At 35.8% G+C, this 23,805-nt stretch overlaps 1 protein-coding gene across 1 annotated transcript in view; it reads right to left on the reverse strand.

Moving 5' to 3' along the window:
* Positions 1-2,094: 2,094 nt before the first annotated feature.
* Positions 2,095-23,805, reverse strand: part of LOC104981438 (chromosome unknown open reading frame, human C11orf58) — a 28,371-nt gene continuing 6,660 nt past the window's right edge. Inside the window, exons 2-5 of the mRNA XM_010830532.1 lie at positions 21,772-21,855; positions 6,890-6,950; positions 5,254-5,363; positions 2,095-4,535 (exon numbers count right to left, since the gene is read on the reverse strand). Coding sequence (XP_010828834.1) covers positions 4,308-4,535; positions 5,254-5,363; positions 6,890-6,950; positions 21,772-21,855 — 483 coding nt within the window. The 3' untranslated portion in view covers positions 2,095-4,307. The remainder of the gene's footprint in view (positions 4,536-5,253; positions 5,364-6,889; positions 6,951-21,771; positions 21,856-23,805) is intronic.

A 23,805-nucleotide genomic window follows, 5' to 3' on the forward strand; every position in this document is an offset into this window, starting at 1 on the left:
CTTTTTCATTGTTTAGTTACCTGCAAATATTTACTGAGCACCTACTCTGTGCCAGGCACTATTCTAGCTCCTGGAAGGACAGCAGTAAACGAAATCAGTCCCTGCTCTAATGAAGCGTACATTCTGGTGAAGGGAAGATAATACTGCTGTCCTTTCAGGAGCTAGAATAGTACCTGGCACAGAGTAGGTGCTGAGTAAATATCTGCAGGTAACTAAACAATGAAAAAGAACTGGCACAGGCTTTGCATGAGGATATTAAAATAGAGAAAAAAGGGTCAAGAAAAATAAATGACATGTGAAGAACACTGACCAGAAAAACATTCCCTCAATAAACAGTTGAAAACTATGATCAAAGATTTCATGACAACCTTAATATCTTATGATCTCTATAAACTGATACATCAGAAATACAAGAGGATATGAGGAAACAGAAGAAACACGAACTGACAGAATTCAAGGAAAAAAGTATATAATCATAAAAATGAATATAAAATTGGAATGATAGAGAGTACACAGTGCTCAAATCACAATAAGGAGAAAAGAGGGATAAAAATAAAAATGACATGGGGATAGGAAATGAAATATGCACATGTAATTGGAGTTTCTAAAGGAGAAAACTTCTATTTTGATAAATGAAAGCATTGAGAAACCTTACTCACATGGAGTCAGTTAACAGATTTCAGACACATCATTCTGATGTTGTTCAGTTGCTAAATGTCTGACTCTTTGCAACTTGACTGCGGTACACCAGGCTTCCCTGTCTACCACTGTCTTCCGGGATTTGCTCAAATTCATGTCCACTGAGTCAATGATGTTATCTAACCATCTCATTCTCTGCTGCCCCCTTCTCCTTTTGCCTTCAATCTTTCCCAGCATCAGGATCTTTTCCAATGAGTCAGTTCTTTGCATCAAGTGGCCAAAAAATCTTGTTTAGGAAAGAATCATTGATCAAAGCAGTTTTCAATGCAGTTGTGGTGTTAAATAAAGTTGGGTAGAAAGCTGGGGTGGATTTGGGGGAAGGGAATAGCAGTGAAGCAAACAGTAACAGCAGTAAGTTATTAAAACTATTGAAAATGTGGGCTTCCCTGGTGGCTCAGTGGTCAAGAATCTACCTACCAATGCAAGAGAAACGGGTTTGATACCTGGGTTGGGAAGGTCCCCCAGAGAAGGAAATGGCAACCCACTGCAGTATCCTTGCTTAGGAAATCCCATGGACCAAAGGAGCCTGGCTGGCTACAGTCCATGGGGCTGTAAAAGAGTCACACACAACTTGGCAACTGAACAACAATGCATTTTACCTGTTTTAACTAATTCTCATAATAACCATGCAAGGTGGTTGCTATTGATAATCTCATTTTACTGATGAAAGGGAGGAAAGGAGACTCAGATCTAGTTATGCCCAAGGTCATTGGGTTTATCACTAAGTTGGTAGAGCTGGGATGTGACCTAGAAGAATGGAGCACTTCTCCATGGTTGTCAAATTAGGCTGAAGTTCAGGGAGTTTCTGCCTGATAAAACCTATTCTTCAATGTAAGCTAGAATGTAAGGACATGTTATAAGAGTGAAGGAGGAAAGAGAGGGTCGCAAGTTTGAAAATAGGGGTTTTCAACAGTTAAGAATGGGAGGAGGGTTGATGAGAGAAAACAATAAGGATAATATGCAGTGTTGTTAACATTTAGAAATACTGGTTTGTTCAGTTGGTAGTCTTTCTCCAGAAATAATCCATAGGAAACTGGATAATCCAGGGCTGTGTTTCTAGGAATGTTATGACATTTAGGGAAGATTATTTGGGTTACTGACAACAGGGACACTGAATTGATCACATAAGAAATCTAGACAGGGCTTATGAAACAGGTGACAACAGTGAAATGATCTGATTTGAACATACGTAAAGGAACAGAGCAGTTACGGTCAGAGATAAGATTTCTACATTTGTCATTTCAGAGGTAAAGTTGTTTTTGGATACTGAAAGTATCCAAGATGTGGTTATTGTGGAGACAAAGCAATGGAACCACAGCCCTGCAGTGTTCACTGATGCCAACCGGGCAGCTGAAATTTACTACCTCAAAATTTACTCAAAAAATATGACCCACCTTTCTGCTCTCAAACCATTGTTTAATCAGAACAACAATCACGTCAGACCTTTTTCTATACCTTGAATTCTTCCAGGTTTAAAAAATTACAGATATGAGAAGACTTTTACCCATTAATACAGGAATCTGTTCCTGAAAACCTTTACAATAGAAAGATCACTGGAACATCAGTATAATCAACACCTGGGAGAAGTATATTTCAGGTAAGAAAGTATCAATAGTAGGAAAAAGTTGCCACTCGACTTTCACCTCAATAGCATATTTCATTGCGCAAAAGCAAATTGTGTTTTCCCTCCTGGTACTTTAGTAGGGATATCAAAATGGCATTGTATCTGTCTTCCTTTAATCCCCTTCCCCCACAATTTAACAAAGAAAAACAAAAACCCAATGCTCATGCTTAAAAGACAGCCATGATATTTAATGTGGTGCTGGGCCACTGGGCCACATGGTCCAACAGACCTCAATTTATTCCGACCCTGAATTTTGTTAAATGTCCAATAGTAAATGAACTGGAGTAAGACTTTCTCTACTTGAAGAAGAAGAAAAAAGGTCCTCCAGTGTAGTTATTTTAGAACAAGGCTCTTCTATTTATATAAGAATCGAGGCTTATTAATAACCCAGCATATTTAAATAAAGTGATGAAAAGTACTTTTTAAAATATAACACTGTTAAACATAAATCAGTTTTCACTTCTTAAATTAGTTGTAATAAGCAACCCTACAGGCTAGTTATTTGAAAATCAATGGCCAAACTGAAATCTGAACAAAGCCAAACTTGTTTAAACCAAATGCTATTTGTTAAATGTTGTACATTCTGTTTACTACCCACTGACTCAGTATTTTACTATATAGGGTAACACCTATTATAAAACAATGTGAGAAATAAGAAAAAAAAGTGTTGGGGGTGTGAAATCTAAAAAAAATTTCAGGATGGACTGCATAATCCAAAAATCACCTGTTCTAGTTGCTACACTCCTTGAACACATTCTGTATTTCAAAATGACACAGGAACTAAAAAAAGAAAAATCCAACACATTAACATACTTAAGCATCTAGACGTATAACAGTTCAGCAAACAAATAGGTTTAACTCAAGCCTTTGAACACATCACTTAGAAACATTAAGATTTTGAATCCAATTAATTACTCAAACATCATTGACTAGCTCATAATGCAGTTTGTGTTAACCTGCTGTACAAATTAACCACATAATAGTAGTCAGATACTAATCTTACTCCGACAGAAGTAGTGATAAAATCAAAGCAATACTCCTTTTTGTAAGATAACAGCACTGGGATAAAATGAAGAGAATTTGGTTTCAGATTCTTGTTCAATAAGCCTGTTCCTCATTTTTAGATAATGAGGATAAAGGTATTACAACCAAATATGGGAAACTGCTTTCTCTTTATTTAAGCATTAGGAAGGAAATTAACTTTGGTCACATATTACCTTAAGAAAAAAAAAGTTCCATTTTACATATTCCTAAATAGATAGGACCAAATGATCAGAAAAAAATGTTCTTCTGTAAAAATTGGCCAATTTTATATTAAAAAAAAACTAACATACAATATCATTCAAATTATATAAAGACTGCTTGGGATCATAACATTCCAAATACATGACAACTGCAACCCCAACCTAACAGGTGTGAAAAGTATTTGCTCTCATGTTGCTTTGGTCCAAAAGAGTAGAGCTGAATCAGTAAGAGTAAACTAAGTTCCAAATCTTTTGCCAGAATTAATATTAGATTGTTATTGGCAGCAGAAATAGCCATGATGAATAGTTCTACTATGAGAAAGTAATAAAAGACTATTTCCCATGAACACATCACAGTACCAGATAAAACTTTTATAAAAGAAAAACATGAAGAAACAAAAAAGATAAACAGCTACCACACAAAAAATACTGTTTCCCCCATAACTGTATCTGAAGGGGTAAAAAGGTGATATTAGAGATTGTTGATGATGCTAACATGAAAAGAAGTTGAGTATTGTATTTATTTCTTATTTTATACAACTCTTACTCTTTACAAAAATGGTTATAGTCATGCCCATAAAAGTGTAACCCATGGCATCTGAAAGCAAACACTCTTTGTAATTATTTAAAAGGGCCTTTTTAAAAATTATAATACAAAGGTCTGTGCTCTATCAGCAGTCCTCCACTGTGCATTATAACAATAAGGCTTACTTTTAATACAAAGACTAAGTGTTGGGGAGTTATGAGCCACTGGATTTAACAAACATCATCTTATAGTTGCTTTTTGCATCTTTTTTGTTTTTGGAATCCTCCACTTCATCAGGGTGCTCAGCAGCTTGGAGCTCTTCAGTAGATTCTTCCTTCTCTGACTCTGAATCACTTTCAGAGTCATCTGGACTTTCAGGATCAGGTGAATCATCATCATCGTCATCTCCAGCCACATCACCTTCCCCATCATGATCATCTACCTACAAACATCAACCAACAGCCTGTTAAAAGTATCCAGTACAAAAACTGGAGCAGACTCTCATTTTTGTCTCACTCCCTAGCCATTAAATCAACAGTTTAAGAACAGAGGCTGCCTAGGGAAGAGCTGAGGGCTCAGGCGTCTCCAGCTGTTTCATAAACTGGTACTTGAGTAGGATTTTTGCTTAAGAAAGGGCTCTGAAGACCACCACCTTTCCTTCCCTCCCTAGTTTGAAATTAACATTGTCTTCCTGATAGAAACAATACTTTTTTTAAGAATAAGGCAAGTTAACCACTGATTCATGGGAATGCTGAAAACAGTTACCAATGTTTTGCATATTACATTATTTTGGAGTAATGAACCAGTAGTTATATGGAACAAGGTGACATAGGAAACAACTGAGAAAACTCTCCTAATGAGTATTTACAGGAAATATTTCATCTAACTTGTGAGTACATTGTCCATGCCTACCTAAAATGTGCCCTAATGATTCTCTAAGCAGAATGTACATTAAGCTAGTATCAAAAAACATTTCAAAAACTCTCAGTATCTCTTCTCATTATCTACAAAGACCTAGTTTGGCATATAAAAATATTTTAAGTAACTATATAAAGAGAGGTTTCTACATAGGATTCTTGGTTGCTACAGTAATTTAACAGAAATAAGTGATATCAAATTGGAATTATCTTTCCACTTAATGAAAACATGTTAATTACTACCTCACTGAAGCCAAGTCCACAATGTCGTCGATATCTTCCTGATAATTTACTGTCCATACTTTGTTGATATTGAGACTCCAGTTCTTCATTAATTTTCTTGTCTTCTTCCCCTGTATGTCCAGTGTACTTTGATTATGTTTCAGTCAAATTAATAAAAATATTTGATTACACAAAAAACCCATAATACAGATGCTATTATATTTAGGGCTGATTTCTCTGAGTAATTTTACAGTGAATTTTGTGACTGGGTTTATATACCATACGTAGTTTACCTAACAGATAAAATAACTTACTTCTTTAGTAACTACTAAAACTAGAAGCTGTTTTATTAAAGATGAAAATTTTTTCCATGTAATAATTTAAACCAGATAAGGAATTCTCAGAACTGCCTGAAGTTTAGATACTGTAAATATTAATTACTAAGAACTTTGGGTATCATGTTTTAGTTAATATAGTCTAATAATGGTTCTCCTGAAAGTGAAAGTTTCCTCCTAGTCATAGAAAAACACCTCCAACAAACAACAGCTTCTGTCTTTGAACACAAATAATGAAAAGGCACATAATTCTGTTCAGAAAATGGCTAAATAAAATGACCTTGGAATTGGCTCTCCATATGCCTTTCTTTGTGTATCGCTGTACTGAACCAATATATCAGGTGACATATTTTAACATATACTCTGTTGCATGTAAGTTAGGAAGCAAAATATTAAACAACCATCTATAAACTTACCACCCAAGGACTAAAATATTACCAATACCACTGGAGCTTTCTGTACATGGCATTTTAATTTGTAAATACAAGAATATAACTTCATATTTTAAAAGAATAAGTGCAACAGTTAAATACATTTCCATTCTGCCGAAGTTCAGACTCTTGAGCCTTTTGTAGCAATGCAGATTAATTTGAAGTAATTGTTCAACACCAGAAAAATAAAATGCCTATTAATTTCTAAAATATGCTACATAATCTAGGTCAGCATAAAGTTAATTCAAAAGATGTAAGTAAAGGTTTTCTTAAATGTATATGGGGTACTGTGCCCTATTATTAATAATGTCCAAGATCAGGGTCAATATTAAATGGGAGAAAATTTTTCAGCAGACTGAATTCAAATCCAAATTCTAATTCATTTTCAGTTTTTAATTTAAATCCCCCCCCAAAAAATTAAAAGAAAAACTCATTTCTTCAGGTTTTCCAATGAGTTTATGCTCTTCAAAGATCTCAGAGCAAAACTTAGTGAATAAACTAAAAACCAGTACAATATGCCAACTATTAACACTGCACAGTAAATAGTATACAAAATATATGTAAACTCTAGAAACTACAATTGGCAAGATGAGGCATAAAACCTCACTACAATTAAAATACTACATGTTGTAAATTGGTAAAAATGAAAACAGAAACAAGTCAGTTTCTTGGTTAGAATATCATATTAATGTAAACTCAAATCCTTCATCAGAGTATATACTGTTACATGATGTATGTAACATGTTTACATATACAACATCTATTTCCAACATGTTACTCATCAGAACTAATCAACAATTATACACAAAAGTTAGAATATGCCAAAATATATGCAAGTATTTCACATTCCAACTTTAGCACCTCCACTTCAATCATATTTTACCTTCTTACCTGTGCGGAAGTGAGATGTGGATTTGTGATCTCCTATAACAAGACGACCAGTATGTTCTTTCTGTAAGAAGAAGGAAATGTATTAGAATTTGAAACCACAGATTTAACATAATTATTGCCCATGTGCCTGATGCTGAACCTACATTCTTGCATGGATAGGGATGGGGAGGGGAAACAAAATCAATAAGTAAATTATAGTTATGTCTGAAGGCAGTGTCATTACAACAAACCAAGCAGAGGATGGGTATAGAAAGTATGTAGGTTTTAAACAAGACAGATAACTAGAAAATTGGATCAATTTAAACATTTTTTACATTTAAACATGTCTCAGGTTTTGATGCTTTTGAAGTGTGTTGGAGAAGACTCTTGAGAGTCCCTTGGACTGCAAGGAGATCCAACCAGTCCATTCTGAAGATCAGCCCTGGGATTTCTTTGGAAGGAATGATGCTAAAGCTGAAACTCCAGTACTTTGGCCACCTCATGCGAAGAGTTGACTCACTGGAAAAGACTCTGATGCTGGAAGGGATTGGGGGCAGGAGGAGAAGGGGATGACAGAGGATGAGATGGCTGGATGGCATCACTGACTCGATGGACGTGAGTCTGGGTGAACTCCGGGAGTTGGTGATGGACAGGGAGGCCTGGCATGCTGCGATTCATGGAGTCGCAGAGTCGGACACGACTGAGCGACTGAACTGAACTGAACTATGTCTCAGGTATATATCATGAAGAAAAAGCAAATCAGATTATTTAGCTAAATAAAGATAATGAACAAAATGATAGAAATATAAAAAATAAGAATCATTACTACTTAGCAACAGACCACAAACAGCTAGCTCGTTACTTCTGACTACAAAAAACACTCTTTCACACTATGAAAAAGCACAGAATTTAAAACAATCTAGTTCTATACAACATAAAGATAAATCTAACTCAAAGTTACCAACTCATTAGCTTACATAATTAGTCTCAATTTATCATTTCCAATCCATTCTTTATGGTTTATACTGAGTTTTGAAACCAAACAGGAGCCTGTGGGGCTCCTGGGCACAGAAACCTTTCTGTGTCCCTCATTTCTTGCTTGTAGGGAAGAGACTCCAGCCTCCGTGACCTTCCTTGAGTTCCAAAGGGCAGATTCAAATAGAGGCTAAACAGAGAAGGGAGGGGATGCAGAGTGAGGAGCAGTCAAGAAACAATAGTGTAGCCTTTGGGCAGGGTCTCAGTTCCACCTTGAGAAATACAAGTAACAGAATCTCAGAGTTCTTTACAGAACTAAACCCCATAAACAAATATAAGATGATAGCATTCCTCATTCCAGATTAAAGGAACCAGAGAAGCTCTCCAAGAGACCACCTGAGGCCAGATTAAAGGAATCACAGAAACTCACATCACCTGAGGCCAGATTACATCCTGAACACCAATTATAACCCCTACAACAAGGAAATGACAGCAAGCATACACTGAAGAAAGATGCAGCAATTATCCATACTAAGAACAGCCTTCACACCAAAAATATTAGACTCATGGGCTATACAGGGATATTTCCACATAAATACAACCCTTTAAGACCATAGCAAAAAACTGTTTCTCCTAAAATTATAGAGAAACATAAGTAAAATGAAGAAGCCAGGAATTGTTCCCAATTAAAACGAGAAATCCCCTGGACGTGCAATGAAACATCTCTCCAGTATACTAGACCCCAAGTTCAAAAAGATGATAAAAATAATAAAGGAGTTAAAAAAGGCTATCAGCAAAAATGCAGATCATTGTAACTAGAAACTATAAAGAGAAGCCAATTAAAATTAGAAAGCACCTACTGTGACAAAACCTGAGCTAAAGGCAATAAACAGCGAGCTAAACAATGCAGAAGAATAAATAAATGATTTGGAAGACAGAATAATGGAAATCACCCAATCAGAACAGCAGACAAAACGACAAGTGGAAAAAAAAAAAATGAAAGCAATATATGAGATCTGTGGTATAAAACAGAGCTAGTCAATCTACATATAACAGAGATCCCAGAAGAAACAGAAAAGGGGACTGAAAATGCATTTGAAGAAATGATAGCTGAGAACTCCCCAAACCAAAAGGAAACAGATATCCAGGTACAAGAAACACAAGAGAGTACCAAACAAGATGAACCCAACAGACCTATACTGTGACATTATAATTAAAATGGCCAGAGTTAAAGTGGGAATTCTAAAGGCAGCAAGTAGGAGTTCCCTGGCAGCCCAGTGGATAGGATTCCATATTTCCACTGCAGGGGGCCAGGGTTTGATTCCTGATCAGAGAATTAGGATCCCACAAGCTGTGTGGCACAGTCAAAAAAGGCAGTCAAAAGAGTTTACTTACAAGGAAAACCTCATAAGTCTATGAGCTGACTCCTCTACAGAAATGCTGCAGGACAGAAGGGAGCGGCAAGACAAATTCAAAGTCCTAAAAATCCTACAACCTAGGATACTCTACACAGCAAGACTGTTATTTAGAAGAAGAGAAAGAATTTTGCAGACAAGCAAAAACTAAAAGAATACAGCAATACAAAACCTATTCTAAAAGAAATATTTAAAAGTCTTCTCTAAGTAGAAATGCAGCAAAAACCTATAGGAAAGAGACAATCACAATCGGAAAACCAATCACTTAAGTAAGCCAGTACCATAGTTTTTAAAAAAATTTTTGTGAAAGCAATGATAATTAAGATGAATAGCAAAAGGCTTATTTAACAGGAAGATATAAAAGAAGACAGACATCAAAATCATAAAATATGGGGGAGAGAAGTTAGAAAATGTAGATTGTTACTGGAATGTGCTTGAACCTATGACTACCAGTCCAAAGCAATGAGATAGAATAATGAGTTAAAACCATTTGAAAAATAGGAAAGACTAACAATACTCATATTTATATCCTTAACTCTGTCCTAGGCAACAAGTTGAGGCTGCTTCAGACTGGCAGTGTTCACAGTATTTTCTTTAAAACTCATGCCGAGGGTACAATCAATGTAAATGTAACCTAGTACATTTCTTTCCTCATATGCGATTTGGCGTGTAACCTGGCAGAAAGCATTTTCACATTTCTTAAGTATGAAAATGTTTAAACCCATAAATATTAAGGTACTTGTCCAAATTGTTTGTTTAGTTTTTTCACTAATAAATCTGAAATATGTAATTTTTGCTATAAGAAATTTTATTTTAAAAAAACCTTGAAAAACAGGGTAACTATAAAACAAAAACATACAAAAAGTTCACAAAAAAACAAGAGAACTCAAACGTAACACAAAAAAAAACTATCAAAGCACAATAGGACAAACAAAAAGAAAGGAACAAAGAGAAATACATTCTCAACTGGAAAAGAAGGTTTGAAATGGCAACAAATATCAACAACTACCTTAAATACAAATGTACTAAAATACAATCAAGAGTACAGATTGGACTAAACCAAGAGGATACTACCATAATGCTGCCTACAAGAGACTCTTTAGGGTGAAGGACACACACATTTGAAATTGAGAGGATGGAAAAGATATTTCATGGAAATAGAAATGACAAGAAAGCGGGGGTAGCAATACCCATATCAGAAAAAAACAGACTTTAAGACAAAGTCCATAAAGACAAAGGTACTACAAAATAATAACAGGATCAATACAAGAAAAGGCTATTACAGTTGTTAACATATACACACCCAATATAGGAGCACATAAATGAATAAAAATAAAATACTAACAGACATAGGGAAGAACTGATGGGAATACAATAGGAGACTTTATATCAGTGGACAGATCTTACACAAAATCAGATCCTAAATAACACAACAGATCCTAAGTAACACAACAGAACACTTAAGACTCAATTGATACTTATAGGCCATAACATCCAAAAAATCAGAATACACATTCTTTCCAAGTGAACATGGAACATTCTCTGGGGTAGACGACATACTAGGAAACAGAACAAGCCTTAACTAATTTAAGAGGATAAAAATTATTTCAAGGGTCTTTTCTGACCACAATGGCATGAAACTAGAAATCAATGACAGAAAGAGAAACAAGAAAAAAACAATTATATGGGGACTAAACAACATGGTATTAAAAAAAGCAAGGTGTCAATGATGAGATCAAAGAGAAAATTTTAAAATATCTTAAAGCAAATGAAAACATGGCTATACAAAATCTGTGGGATACAGCAAAAGCAGTCCTAAGTAAGAAGTTGATAGCAATATAGGCCTTCCTTAAAAAGATAAATCTCAAATAAGTTAACCTACACCTAAAATATTTAGAAAAATGTCACGCGAGTCTATGTTCCTTGGTTCTTTGTCTCGTCACAACAAAGATTTGGAGTGACGAAAACAAAACCCGAAGTCAGAAGAAGAGGGTAAATAATAAAAGATGAAAGAGGGAACAGGGCTTCCCCGGTCCCTCAGATGGTAAAGAATCTGCTTGCAATGCAATAAGAGAGTGAAGTCGCTCAGTCGTGTCTGACTCTTTGCAACCCCGTGGACTGTAGGAGCCTACTATGCTCCTCTGTCCATGGGATTTTCCAGGCAAGAGTACTGGAGTGGGTTGCCATTTCCTTCTCTAGAGGATCTTCCTGACCCAGGGATTGAACCCAGGTCTCCCTCATTGTAGGCAGACGCTTTACCATCTGAGCCACCAGGGAAGTCCTTGCAATAAGACCCAGGTTCAATCCCTGGACTGGGAAGGTCCCCTGGAGAAGGGAATGGCTACCCACTCCAGTTTTCTTGCCTAGAGAATTCCATGGGCAGAGGAGCCTGGTGGGCTGCAGTCCATGGGGTTGCAAAGAGACAGACATGACTGAGTCTAACAATTTCACTTTTTCACTTTCAAAGAGAAAATAGAGGCTTTTTAAAAATGGGGGAAAAATAAAAATCAACCAAGAGCTGGGTATTTTTGAAAGAGTAAACAGAATCAACAAACCTCTGGCCAGGCTCACCAAGAAGAAAGGAGACGACCCAAATAAAATAAGAAATGAAACAGCAGAAGTAAAAACCTTAAGAGAATACTATCAACAATTATATACCAACAAACTGGACAACCTAGAAAAAATGGACAAGTTTCTAGAAACATACAACACACCAAAATTGAATCAAGGAGAAACATAAAAATTTCAACAGACTGGACACTGGAAGTGAAATAGAATCTGTAACTTAAAAAACTCACTACAAACAAAAATCCAGGAACTGATGGCTTCTGAGGAATTCTAATAAACATCAAAGAACTTATTCTGCTCCTTCTCAAACTCTTCCAAAAGATTAAAGAGGAGGGAAATTTCCCGAAGTCATTCTGTGAAGCCACCATTACCCTGATACCAAAACCAAGCAAAGATAACACACAAACAGAAAATTTCTGGCCAGTATCACTGATGAACATAGAAGCAAAAACCGTCAACAAAATACTAGCAAACTGAATACAATAATACACTAAAAAGATCAGGCAACATGATCAAACAGGATTTATCCCAACAATGCATGGATTTTTCAATATCTACAAATCAATCAGTGTGATATGCCACATTAATTGAAGAATAAAAAACTACATGATCCTCTTGTGAATGAAAGATGTGGCCTGCCACATCAAAAAATAAAGGATATTTTGACCATCAAATCAGCAGCCACCCCCAATTGTGCACCCTGAGGGGATTTGGGATGGAGAAAAGCAGGATACTGGCCCTAGGTATCTAAGGTGCGTATCAGAGGAATGATTTCAGTGAGTCCAAACTCATATCTTCCCATTAAATCTTCCCTGAAAAGCATTAAATTCATTAACTTGACATGTCTGGTTTTCCTTAGTTTCTTTAATGAACAGTAATCTTTTGATGTTTCGACTATCTATAGTTTTTGTTGCAAAAATGTCTATATGTCCCTTACCTCTTTGGAGCAGTTATTCAGAGCAATATGAGAGGCTGACTTAAGTCCACAGAAAATCTGCCAAATAAAACATAGTTCTCAACTTTTGGGTTGTGTATTTTTTCCAGTGGACAGTTTTGGTAACCAAGAAGGGACACAGAGAAAACGCCCCTCTTTTGTCTGAACGCTATGAGGAACTGAGGCCTTGATACCAACAGAGACCTGTTGTGCTCATCTGTCTCCTCACAGAGTGCAGATGAATTTGGATAAGTGAGTCTCTCTGGGTGAGTTTCTCCCGGTTCCTGATGATGATGAGTTATATTTGGTGGTATCTAACTGGTACCTGGCTCCCCAGTTGAAAGACAGTGGCTCCCCCTAGTTGAAAGGTACTAAGGGAGCCCAGATGAAAGACCCTGAGAGAAAGTGCCCCCTACCTGAAAGACACTGGGGAACTCAATGGAAAGACATTGGGATTTCCTCAACTGAAAACATACTAAGCGGTCTTGGTTGAATGGTTGGGTTAAGAGGCTGACCTGATTGATGTTTTCCTCAAATTGGCTACCTTAATAAGAATCTGTTGGGATAAAAGTGCAGTAGTAAATGTGAGAGAAATTCAACTTTAAAATAGGAAACAGACTTACTCAGAGAAATGAGGAGTGTCAGAAAGCCAACCTCCAACTAATACTCCAGCCAGATTCATGTACATACAGAACTTATACCTGCAAGTAAATTAAGGAGTCTTGCCCTGAAAACGACTAAATGGAACTCATTTATTGTATATGCACCTAAGTTAGAAAAAGTCAGCTTGAAAAAAAAAACAGAATTCTGATGTTAAAAAACAAAAGCCCTTCTAGGGGGATTTTCATTCATTTTTTCTTCTGTGTCTTTGAGATATAAATGTTTTACCTGATCTTCAGGCCTTTTCTTTAGGTGTGTGTGTGTTTTGAGCACTTGGTCTGTCATCCAAAAGGTACACAAATGGTGCACGTTTAGCTGCCAAATAGACTGAGATCCTGAGCAGTTTTTTGTCTGCATTTACCAACTCACAGGGGCTTTTTGCATTCTTAACCTTCACTGCATCAGCTTGTTTAGTGAAGGCCTTTACTTTCTTAGACTTATTTCTGAGAATAAACTTTCTGGATCTGTTTAGGTGGCATCATTCCCACTCTCTTGTGGAGAACCCTCTTGTGTTATCGGTTTAAGTCGCTATTAAAATACATCTCACTAACAACCAGATGATCAATCCTTTAAATTGGAGAAACTTCTAAATATCTAAATTTTTAGAGAGCTCTTATTATAAACAGGATTCCCTGGTGGCTCAGTGGTAAAGAATCCACCTGCCAATGCAGGAGATGTGGGTTGGATCCCTGGGTTGGAAAGATCCCCTGAAGAATCCACTCCTGTATTCTTGCCTTGGAAATCTTGTGGACTAAGGAGCTTGGCAGGCTACAGTCCATGGGGTTGCAAAAGAGCCAGACATGACTCAGTGACTAAACATTATAAATATGTGTTTTCTTGATACCTATGGGAAAAAAAATTAAAAGATGGGGAAAAAACAGTATATAATGGTTAACTCTAAGAACACCCTTAGTTTAACAAACCCAAAAAACTACTTTGGGAAATCTTATTTTGGTTTCTGCTTCCCCTTAATGGATCTTACAGATGCCAATAAAAGCATTAGAATAATTAATATTAATTAGGTTGATTAACGGAAAAATAAGAAAAAAAACAAAGTCTAGAGACTATTTCCCAACAAGGTAAAAATTTTAAAGGAACTTATCCCAAACAGATAAAGAAATGTTTAGATAAATGATTATTTTAAATGGGATAAATATGTCAAAGGGATTAAAACAAAAGATTCTCAAACAACATTACCTAAGGTTCAATGTGTCAAAGGGATCCTCGCCCCAAAGTGCTGGTCCCCAGCAATAAAAGACCTCAAGCAGGTCTGCTCTATTTAATATACATATATATATATATATATGTATTTATGTATGTATTTAAAGAGTGGAAGAAAATTGCACTGAGATCCTGATCAACAATTACTTGGGGAAATGGGCCAATTTATCAGCTTCAAAGATTGAGAAAAGGGCCTGAGTCACTTGGCTCAATCCCTCACTGAGGACCCCAGAGACTTTTATACAAATAGATAAAATGGTTGGAGGATGAAAGAAAGGAAAGCTTCTAGGACTCCCTGTAAGACCAAGACTTGCTGACTGAGTCCTAATAAAAATTAGAGTCAGAGGTGTAAAAGTTGACAGAATTGAGATGGAAGTTTATAAAAACTGGTATTTATGTTCACCAATATACAGAATGCTACGTAAAAGACAGTTCATAATTGCTTACTTCTTAGTATTCACTAGAAAAAGTTTTTAATTTAATACAAAATTAAAGCTACTACAAATAATAAAGAAAAACAGTCCAGTATGCTAGAAAAGTAAGATGTGTGTTAAGAACAAATGAAGGTCTGAGGATTAGATTTGCATTTTGATAAGAGAAAAGAAAGTAACTCTTTCCTAGAAGTGGTTAGTTGTAGATGAGAGAATAGACAAAATAATATGTGATGGAAGGTTTGTGGAAAAGGAACTTTGAGAAAAGAATTTTGTACTGACTAAAATTAGATTGAATTACATAAATGGATTTTGCTATTAAAAGTAGGCTGGTACATGACTGGATTTGTTTCTTCTCTCTGTTGAAAGAATAAAGTCTTCTTAGAAAACTGCTTTGACAACAGATCATGTGAGTTTCTTTGCCTGTGGGTGATCTATATTTGCTTTGAAATCTTTTGTCACTGTGTTTAAGTATTGTTTCAGAATGACCTATGATCCTATTTGATCAAGTGTTGACAGTATGGACAGACTTCCCAAACATCAAACTCTAAAGTTCTCCTGAGCTCCTACTAACTCTGGGATGCTTCAAAGGGACCAAGACACCTCAGCGAGCAATGTCAAACTAATTAGGCTTATCAGGTATGTTAAATTACTTGAGAAGCATTGTCATGTAATTAGAGATGAACCTTATGTTACACTGTATGGATGCCATTAATAGATATTCCAAAATTTACATGAAATTACTAAAAAATCTGAGATGCTCTGGTATAATGTTATCATTATAATTCTACTTATTGTCTTAAAATGTTTTATGTTCACAGAAATACCCAAGTTCCTTGTCAACTACATTGTAGTCAGTTCTTTAACCATGCCATTTTAAGTTCTGTCATTTATGAACAGCCATTGTTTTACTCTAATGCTTTTATAAAATGAAGATCTTCAAGAAGATTCATAAAAAGAACTTTTAAAAAAAATGTAAGTTTCTGGTAACTTTTAGATCACATCACTGAAACATGTAAGAAATGACAAAACTCTCATGTAAAACCTGATGACTGTATCTAGATCAACAGGTATTATATGGGACTGAATGAAATAATGATCTACAAGTTGATCAAGTATTCCTTTATAAACAAAAATAAAACATTAATTTTACTCTTTCTCTGCCATACTATGACCTTATTAATGTTATCAACTATATTAATTATCCTGTCTAGTTTATAAGATTATCTATTGCATTACCCAATGTGTAACCAGGTCTCCAAAAAACTAATGATGGCAAAGGTCTTAAGACAGTTAATCTCACACTCACACTTCCCAAACATCAAACTCTAAAGTTCTCCTGAGCTCCTACTAACTCTGGGATGCTTCAAAGGGACAGTTAATCTTATACTCACACACGAGACTCCCTAGCACTGTTGGACAAAATTGGTCACAAAGGGCCTCTCAAATGTTGGTTGAATTTCAATCAAGAGGAAAGAACTATGAATGAAAAATGTAGCCATGTCAGTAAACAAAGGGCACTGTAGCCATCAAGCTAGCAGCCACTGCATTCACCACTTTGCTCCCGGTAGAGATTCAGAATGTAGAAAAGCAGGATACTGGCCCTAAACACTTAAGATGCCTATCAAAAGAATGACTTCAATGAGTCCAGACTCTTGTACCTTCCCTATGAAGTGTTAAATTCACTAACTTAACATATTTTTTCCCTAGTTAACAGTAATCTTTTGATGTTCCAACTAATCTTGTTTTTGCTGCAAAGCTGGCTCCTCCCTTACCTCTTTGGAGCAGTTGCTCAGAGCAATCCGAGAGGCTGCCTTCTGGGCTTAAGTACTCAGAAAATCAGCTGAATAAAATAATTCTCAACTGTTACGTTGTGCATTTTTTTCAACTGACAATCTCAGTAGATGAACAAAAAACTTTTGCTAAAACTCAGCATACATTTATGATAAAAACTCTTCAGAAAGTGGGCACAGAGGGAATCTGCCTCAACGTAATAAAGGCCATATATGACAAACCTACAGCTAACATGACACTCAAAGGTGAAAACTTGAAATCATTCCCCCTAAGATCAGGAACAAGACAAGGATACCCACTTTTGCCACTTTTATTCAGCATAGTATTGGGAATCCTAGCCACAGCTATCAGACAATAAAAATAAATAAAAGGAATCCAAATTAGAAAGGAAGAAGTAAAACTGTCACTGTTTGCAGATAATATGATACCATATATAGGAAATCCTAAAGACACCAGCAGAAAAGTACTAGAGTTCATCAATGAACTGGGTAAAGTTGCAGACTACAAAATTAATATATAGAAATTGGCTGCATTTCTATACATTAACAATGAACTATCAGAAAGAGAAATTAAGGAAACAATTCCACTTACCATCACATCAGAAAGAATAAAATATGAAGGAATAAACCTACCCAAACATGCAAAAGAACTGTATTGAGAAGCCTAAAAGATGCTAACAGAAGAAACTGAAGACAACAGAAACAAATGGAAAGTATTCTTGAATTGGAAGAATCCATATTGTTAGTGACCATAGGTCCCAAAGCCATCTGTCAATTTAATGCAATCCCTATCAAATCACCAATGGCATTTTTCAAAGAACTAGAACAAATAATTTTAAAATTTCTGTGGCCCCAAAGAGCCAAAACAGTTTTGAGGAAGAATAGTCAGAGGAATCACACCCTCATTTCAGACTATTCTACACAGTCACAGTAGTCAAAACTGTATGGAACTGGCACAAAAACATACATAGATCAATGGAACAGGATCAAAAGCCCAGGAATAATCCCATATACTTATAGTCAATTAATCTATGATAAAAAAGGCAAGAATATACAACAGAGAAACAGTCTCTTCAATAAGTGGTGCTTGGAAAACTGGACAGCTACATGTATATGAATGAAATTAGAACATTCTCTAACACTGTATTCAAATATAAACTTGAACAGGATTAAAGATACAAGTAAACTGCAGCACTATTTATTTCACCTGTCTCTTAGAGTAATGGAAATAAAACAAAAATAAACAAATGGGACCTAAAAAAACTTGAACTTAAAAGCTTTTGCACAGCAAAGGAAACCATAAGCAAAATGAAAAAACAATCTATGGAATGGGAGAAAATGTTTGCAAATGATGAGACCACCAACACATTAATTTCCAAAATGTACAAATAGCTCCTATAGGTCAATATCAAAAGAAAATCCTGACCCAATCAAAATACAGGCAGAATATCTAAACAGACATTTCTCCAAGAAGACATAGAGATGGCCAAAAGACACATGAAACAATGCTCAACATCACTAATTATTATAGAAACTTCAATCAAAACTATAAGGGGGTGTCAGGAGCCATGTTAGGCATTACTGACAAAATGGAGGCACTGCCCCAGCCCCTTCTCCTCATTCTGCAGGCATGGACCCGGAATGAAGGAGTTAGGCCTTGTAATTCTGACTTGTTTTTTCCTCTCCTCGGCTGAGTTGACTGAAAAGGAATATTAAGGTGCTTATTGTTCTTGAGAGGAGCATGAGAAGGCACAAAGCCTTCTGCAGCATTGCTCAGAGAATAATTCATAAAGTTAATCACTGACATTTGTTTAAGGACTTTTACAAAAGAGTGTTCCAGGATAAGCACATAGGTCACAGCTTGAGGCCATGGGAGGGATTGCTATCTGAAGCCTATTTGTGAGGAAACTGTTTATGGCAAAGGAGTTTACTGAATTTAGGGCTTAGAAATAATTAAAATAGAAGTTAAAGATTTAAGGAATGTTGTAAAGTTAGCATATTTTACTATACCTTATAGAAGTTAGGAATTTTTAGAGACACTATAGCCTTTTTAAGAGATAGTGAGCTCAGGATGTTAGGGGCAAACAGGATTTAGGAAGATAAGTAGTAAACTGAGGAATGTAGCATGAGTTACAATGTAAAAACAAGTTAACTATAGGACACATTAGAGGAAGTAGATAATAGATGGTAAGGCTGATTCCCAGACAATCACTGAAGCAGGAACTCTGTTTGAAGAGCAATAATGATTTATAGACATAATAAATCTGGGTGAGGGGGAACTGAAAATGTCAAACCTCTGACCTAATGCTTTTGTAAAAGTATAAAATAAAATCTTAAACTTGAAATAAATAGGCAGTCCAAGAAAACTGAGAGGCTGTCTCATCGCGGACACCGTTCATCTCTTCAGGTTGAATCCCTGGCTGCTGGAGCTGGACTCCGGCAAGGGGGTATCACCTCACACTGCTGGAGGGGATGAAGAGAAAAAGGATCCCTCCTATGATGTTGGTAGGAATGTAAACGGAGAACAGTATGGACGTTCCTTTAAAAACTAGAAATAGTTACCATATGATTCATAAATCCCATTCAGGGCATATATACAACTACCTCAAAAAGATATAAACACCCCAATGTTCATAGCAGCAGCATTTACAATAGCCAAGTCATGGAAGCAACCTAAATGTCCATCATTTAGGTGAATGGATAAAGAAGATGTGGTGTGTATACATGCATACATATATAATGGAATTATATACACACACACACACACACACACACACACACTAGAATACTGCTCAGCAATAAAAGAATGGATAATGCCATTCACAGCAACATGGATGGATCTAGATATTATCATAATAAATGAAGTCAGACAAAAACAAATATTATATCGCATGTAAAATCTAAAAAAATATATAACGAATTTATTTACAAAACAGAAACCAGACTTACAGACATAGAAAACAAATTTATGGTTACCAAAGGGCAAGACAGGTGGGAGGGATAAATCTGGAATTTTAGACACAAACTCTTATATATAAAATAGACAAACAATAAGGTCCTACTATACATATATAGCACAGGGAACTATATTCAGGATCTTGTAATAAACTATAATGAAAAAGAATCTGAAAAACAGACACAGATGCATAACTGAATCACTCTGCTGTATATATGAAACTAATACAAAACTGTAAATCAACTATACTTCAATTAAAAAAAAAATACCAACTGAAAAAAATATTGTTCACTAAAATTAGTAGCTCAGTGGTAAGGCATTTGCCTGCCCTTTCAAGAGACTTGGGTTCAATCCCTAGGTCAGGAAGATCCCCTGGAGAAGGGAATGGTAACCCACTCCAGTATTCTTGCCTGCAAAATCCCATGGACAGAGGAGCCTGGGGGGCTACAGACCATGGGGTTGCAAAAGAGTCAGACATGACTTAGCAACTCAACAATAACAGCAAAACTGTTCATTAAAATTTGACTCTGCAAAGCAATCTTAACCAATCAAGTGTGAAGATATAGATAACAAATCATCCTATTGTGGAATCATGCCACATTCTCCATACCCAGACGATACTCCCGAAAAGCTTCAAGCATTAATGCTTATTGCCCTACATATTATTAGCACAAAAGCAAATCAATAATTAAGCAGATGGCTCCTTTAGATTGCAGAAAATATGTAACAAGATTTGAATATATACAATGGCACCAAGTTATTCTAAGATGATGGCACCCTGTGACTAAAAGATCAGTTATAATCTTTGCTATCAAAGAATTTAATGTATGCTATACCCATTTATCAGTAGCCAAATTTTTTCTTTTTCTAAAAAAACTGTTCAATCTGTCCTCCACCTTACTTGCCCCCTCCTGTTTTACTGAGATATAACTGACCACTGGTGGTTAAATTTCATACATTTTATGTTAGGATGTTATTTCAAGGTACTTAAAGAAATTTAATTCTACTAGATTGAGTATACTTCCTAAACTATTACTTTATATATCCTTAGAAAATCTATTTACATGAATCAAGAGAAACTTCAGACTACTTTCTATGACAAATCACAAATTATTGGAAATCTGGACTAATGTAGTATTATACAAACACTTCCTTTGTATAGGTCCTAACATCTTACATGATCTTTCCATACACCCAACTCCACTGTTCTAGTCTGGCTAACTCTTAATCCTCTCAGATTCAGATCAATTCTATTTCTGGGAAGCTTTCTTGTGCTGCTAAACAAGAGTTAGCTTCCCTTGTCTGCTGATTTCGCAGCATGTGCATAGCTCTTTCATAATAATTATAATTCTATATTGTCATTATCTGGTATCCTCCAGCAGATGATGACTCCAAACATGTGTTACTGATCTGTGTGATCCCACCCTGCTCCTCCAGGACCTAGGACAGTGCTTGGCATGTATGAGACGGTCAATAGTCATTGGTAAAATGCATGAATGGATTCTCATATGAATAAAAAAAACAAAGGCAAAGGACAGAATTCAAGTTTTTGATAAAGGCTATTCCCTTGGCCACTACTTAAAGAGCTGGACAAGCTATAAAATATGAAAGATTATTCTTTGTAAGATCTATCAAATGGTCTGCCCAGAAGTATCAAATTATTAGGCTAACAGATGGCAAATCACAACTTTTGCCTTTTCTTTCTTCCACAGGAGTCTACTCAAACCAATTTTTTTTCGCTATATATCTCTAAACACTATCACCCAGTGGCACAGAGAATCCTTGAAGCAGCTCAATTAGGTCAGTTACAGTTACAAAAAACTAACCAGGCAGACCTTAAAATGTAAAGTAAGATGGAATCCGAGTGCATTCATTCTTTCTCACTTAACATACACAAAAAGGGCATTATTTTCACAGAAAAGATGAAAATGTATTCTATCTGATGCTTACCTTTCCTGCTCCCATAAGTCTCAAGAACTTTTGCTTTCTTTCTTCATTACCTAAGTCTGCTGCCTCCCAATTGCTAGATCCAAGCTGGAAAAGAAATAGACCAGTTAATCTTTTCTGTGTAATAATAAATACTAAGAAAACTTAGAAAGAGTCTACTAGTAAATCCCAAGTTTCTTCCACCCTCCCACTCCCATCAGTTTTCACTATAAACTAGACTCATTCTTGATTAGGAAGTTAACCATATGTATTATATTCGATTTAAAAAATACTTCTTTTCTGTTACCGTAAGGCAAACTCCTTTAATTCTTTTGAAGCCAGAGATCTGGGTTTCAAAAGTTTACACCTATAAGAATTACCTAGAGGGTTGGTTAAAACACAGACTGCTGGGCTGTACCTCAGGAATTTCAGATTTAATACATCTGGGGTGGAGCTCAAGGATTTATTGCACTTCCAACAAATTCTTAAGAGAGGCTGATGATGTTGACCACACTGTGAGAGCTACTTAGAGCCTTACAGGACCCAAGGGTACCTAATACTTTGAACCTAGAAGGCTGCCACAGCTGTTAACTGAAGTTAAAAACTGGCTATAGTAATATTCTAAAGAACAGTATAACTTCAGAGTCAACTGGACCCACTTTTAGTTTCTTTTTTGAACAGTTTCTGTTACTTCTTAAGGACTGGTATGTTAGGACTTTTATTCTTTAAGGTCTTCCAAAGAACAGAGAGTGTTTACTATTTTTTTAAAAAAAAGAATAGAACAAAACTCATCCTATCTTGTAATTATCAAATGGGTCTACTGAACCTTTATATAAATCTAACAAATATTATGGAATCCTAGCAATATTTTTCCCTACAACTTGAAACAAATGTAAGAATTATTTCATTATAATTCATTAATCATTCCCAATTATGCTAAAAATGACTAAAATAATAAGAAAAATTATCCCATTGTGTTGTCCAAAGAATTGCATCATCTTTCAAGAAGACATCACCTCTCTGTTGTATGCTTTAGCTTTCTTTGGACACAGTTGAAAATTTTACATTTCTACCCATAATGGCAACTGAGTAAAAAAACCTAGACTGACAGGAGGTATTTCACAACTATTACATGAATTAGAAGATGAATTGGAGAAGGCAAGGGCAACCCACTCCAGTACTCTTGCCCAGAAAATCCCATGGATGAAGGAGCCTAGTAGGCTGCAGTCCATGTGGTTGCTAAGAGTCAGACACGACTGAGTGACTTCACTTTCACTTTTCACTTTCATGCACTGGAGAAGGAAATGGCAACCCACTCCAGTGTTCTTGCCTAGAGAATCCCAGGGATGGGGGAGCCTGGTGGGCTGCCGTCTATGAGGTTGCACAGAGTCAGACACGACTGAAGTGACTTAGCAGCAGCAGCAGCATATGAATGCAAAATGACAAGTAGGGTACACACTCTAATGATAATGGCAAACTTAACTGCAAAAATCTAAAACTATGAGTTTTTGGATGATGAAATAGTAGATTTCCCCAACCCAGAAGGCAATGAGAGACAGAATTTTTCTCCAACCTGGAAGTCAACGCGAGACAAAGAAAATAGACAAAAAAAGAAATATGATACTTTCATCTAGAAAGCCATTCAACAGGCTTCATCTTGCATTATTGTAACAACAGCCTGGACCATCCCATTTTTTCTAGAGAGATATGTAACAATTTAATTTCCTCTTTTATGATATTTGTACACCGAAACTTATTTGATATAGTTTGTAAGTGGACAAACATTAAGGGCTAGTGACTAGAAGGAATACAGAAATGAAAGCATTCACTGATCATTTCAGTTGACTTTATAATCTAAAAATGAAAATGCTGTGTAATTATAGAGCAAAGAAGGGAACCCCCCTTTCTACACAAAACTATGAGAAATGAAAGCGTTTCAAAAAATTTCAGGTTTCTTTTTTGATGATGCAAATGCATGAATAAAGATAAAGCTAATAATAAAAAATAATAATAAATAAATAATAATAAAAAATAATAATAAAAATAAAGATTTTTATA

The sequence above is a fragment of the Bison bison genome, unplaced genomic scaffold, assembly GCF_000754665.1.
Source record: "Bison bison bison isolate TAMUID 2011002044 unplaced genomic scaffold, Bison_UMD1.0 scf7180017864518, whole genome shotgun sequence".
NCBI lineage: Eukaryota > Metazoa > Chordata > Mammalia > Artiodactyla > Bovidae > Bison > Bison bison.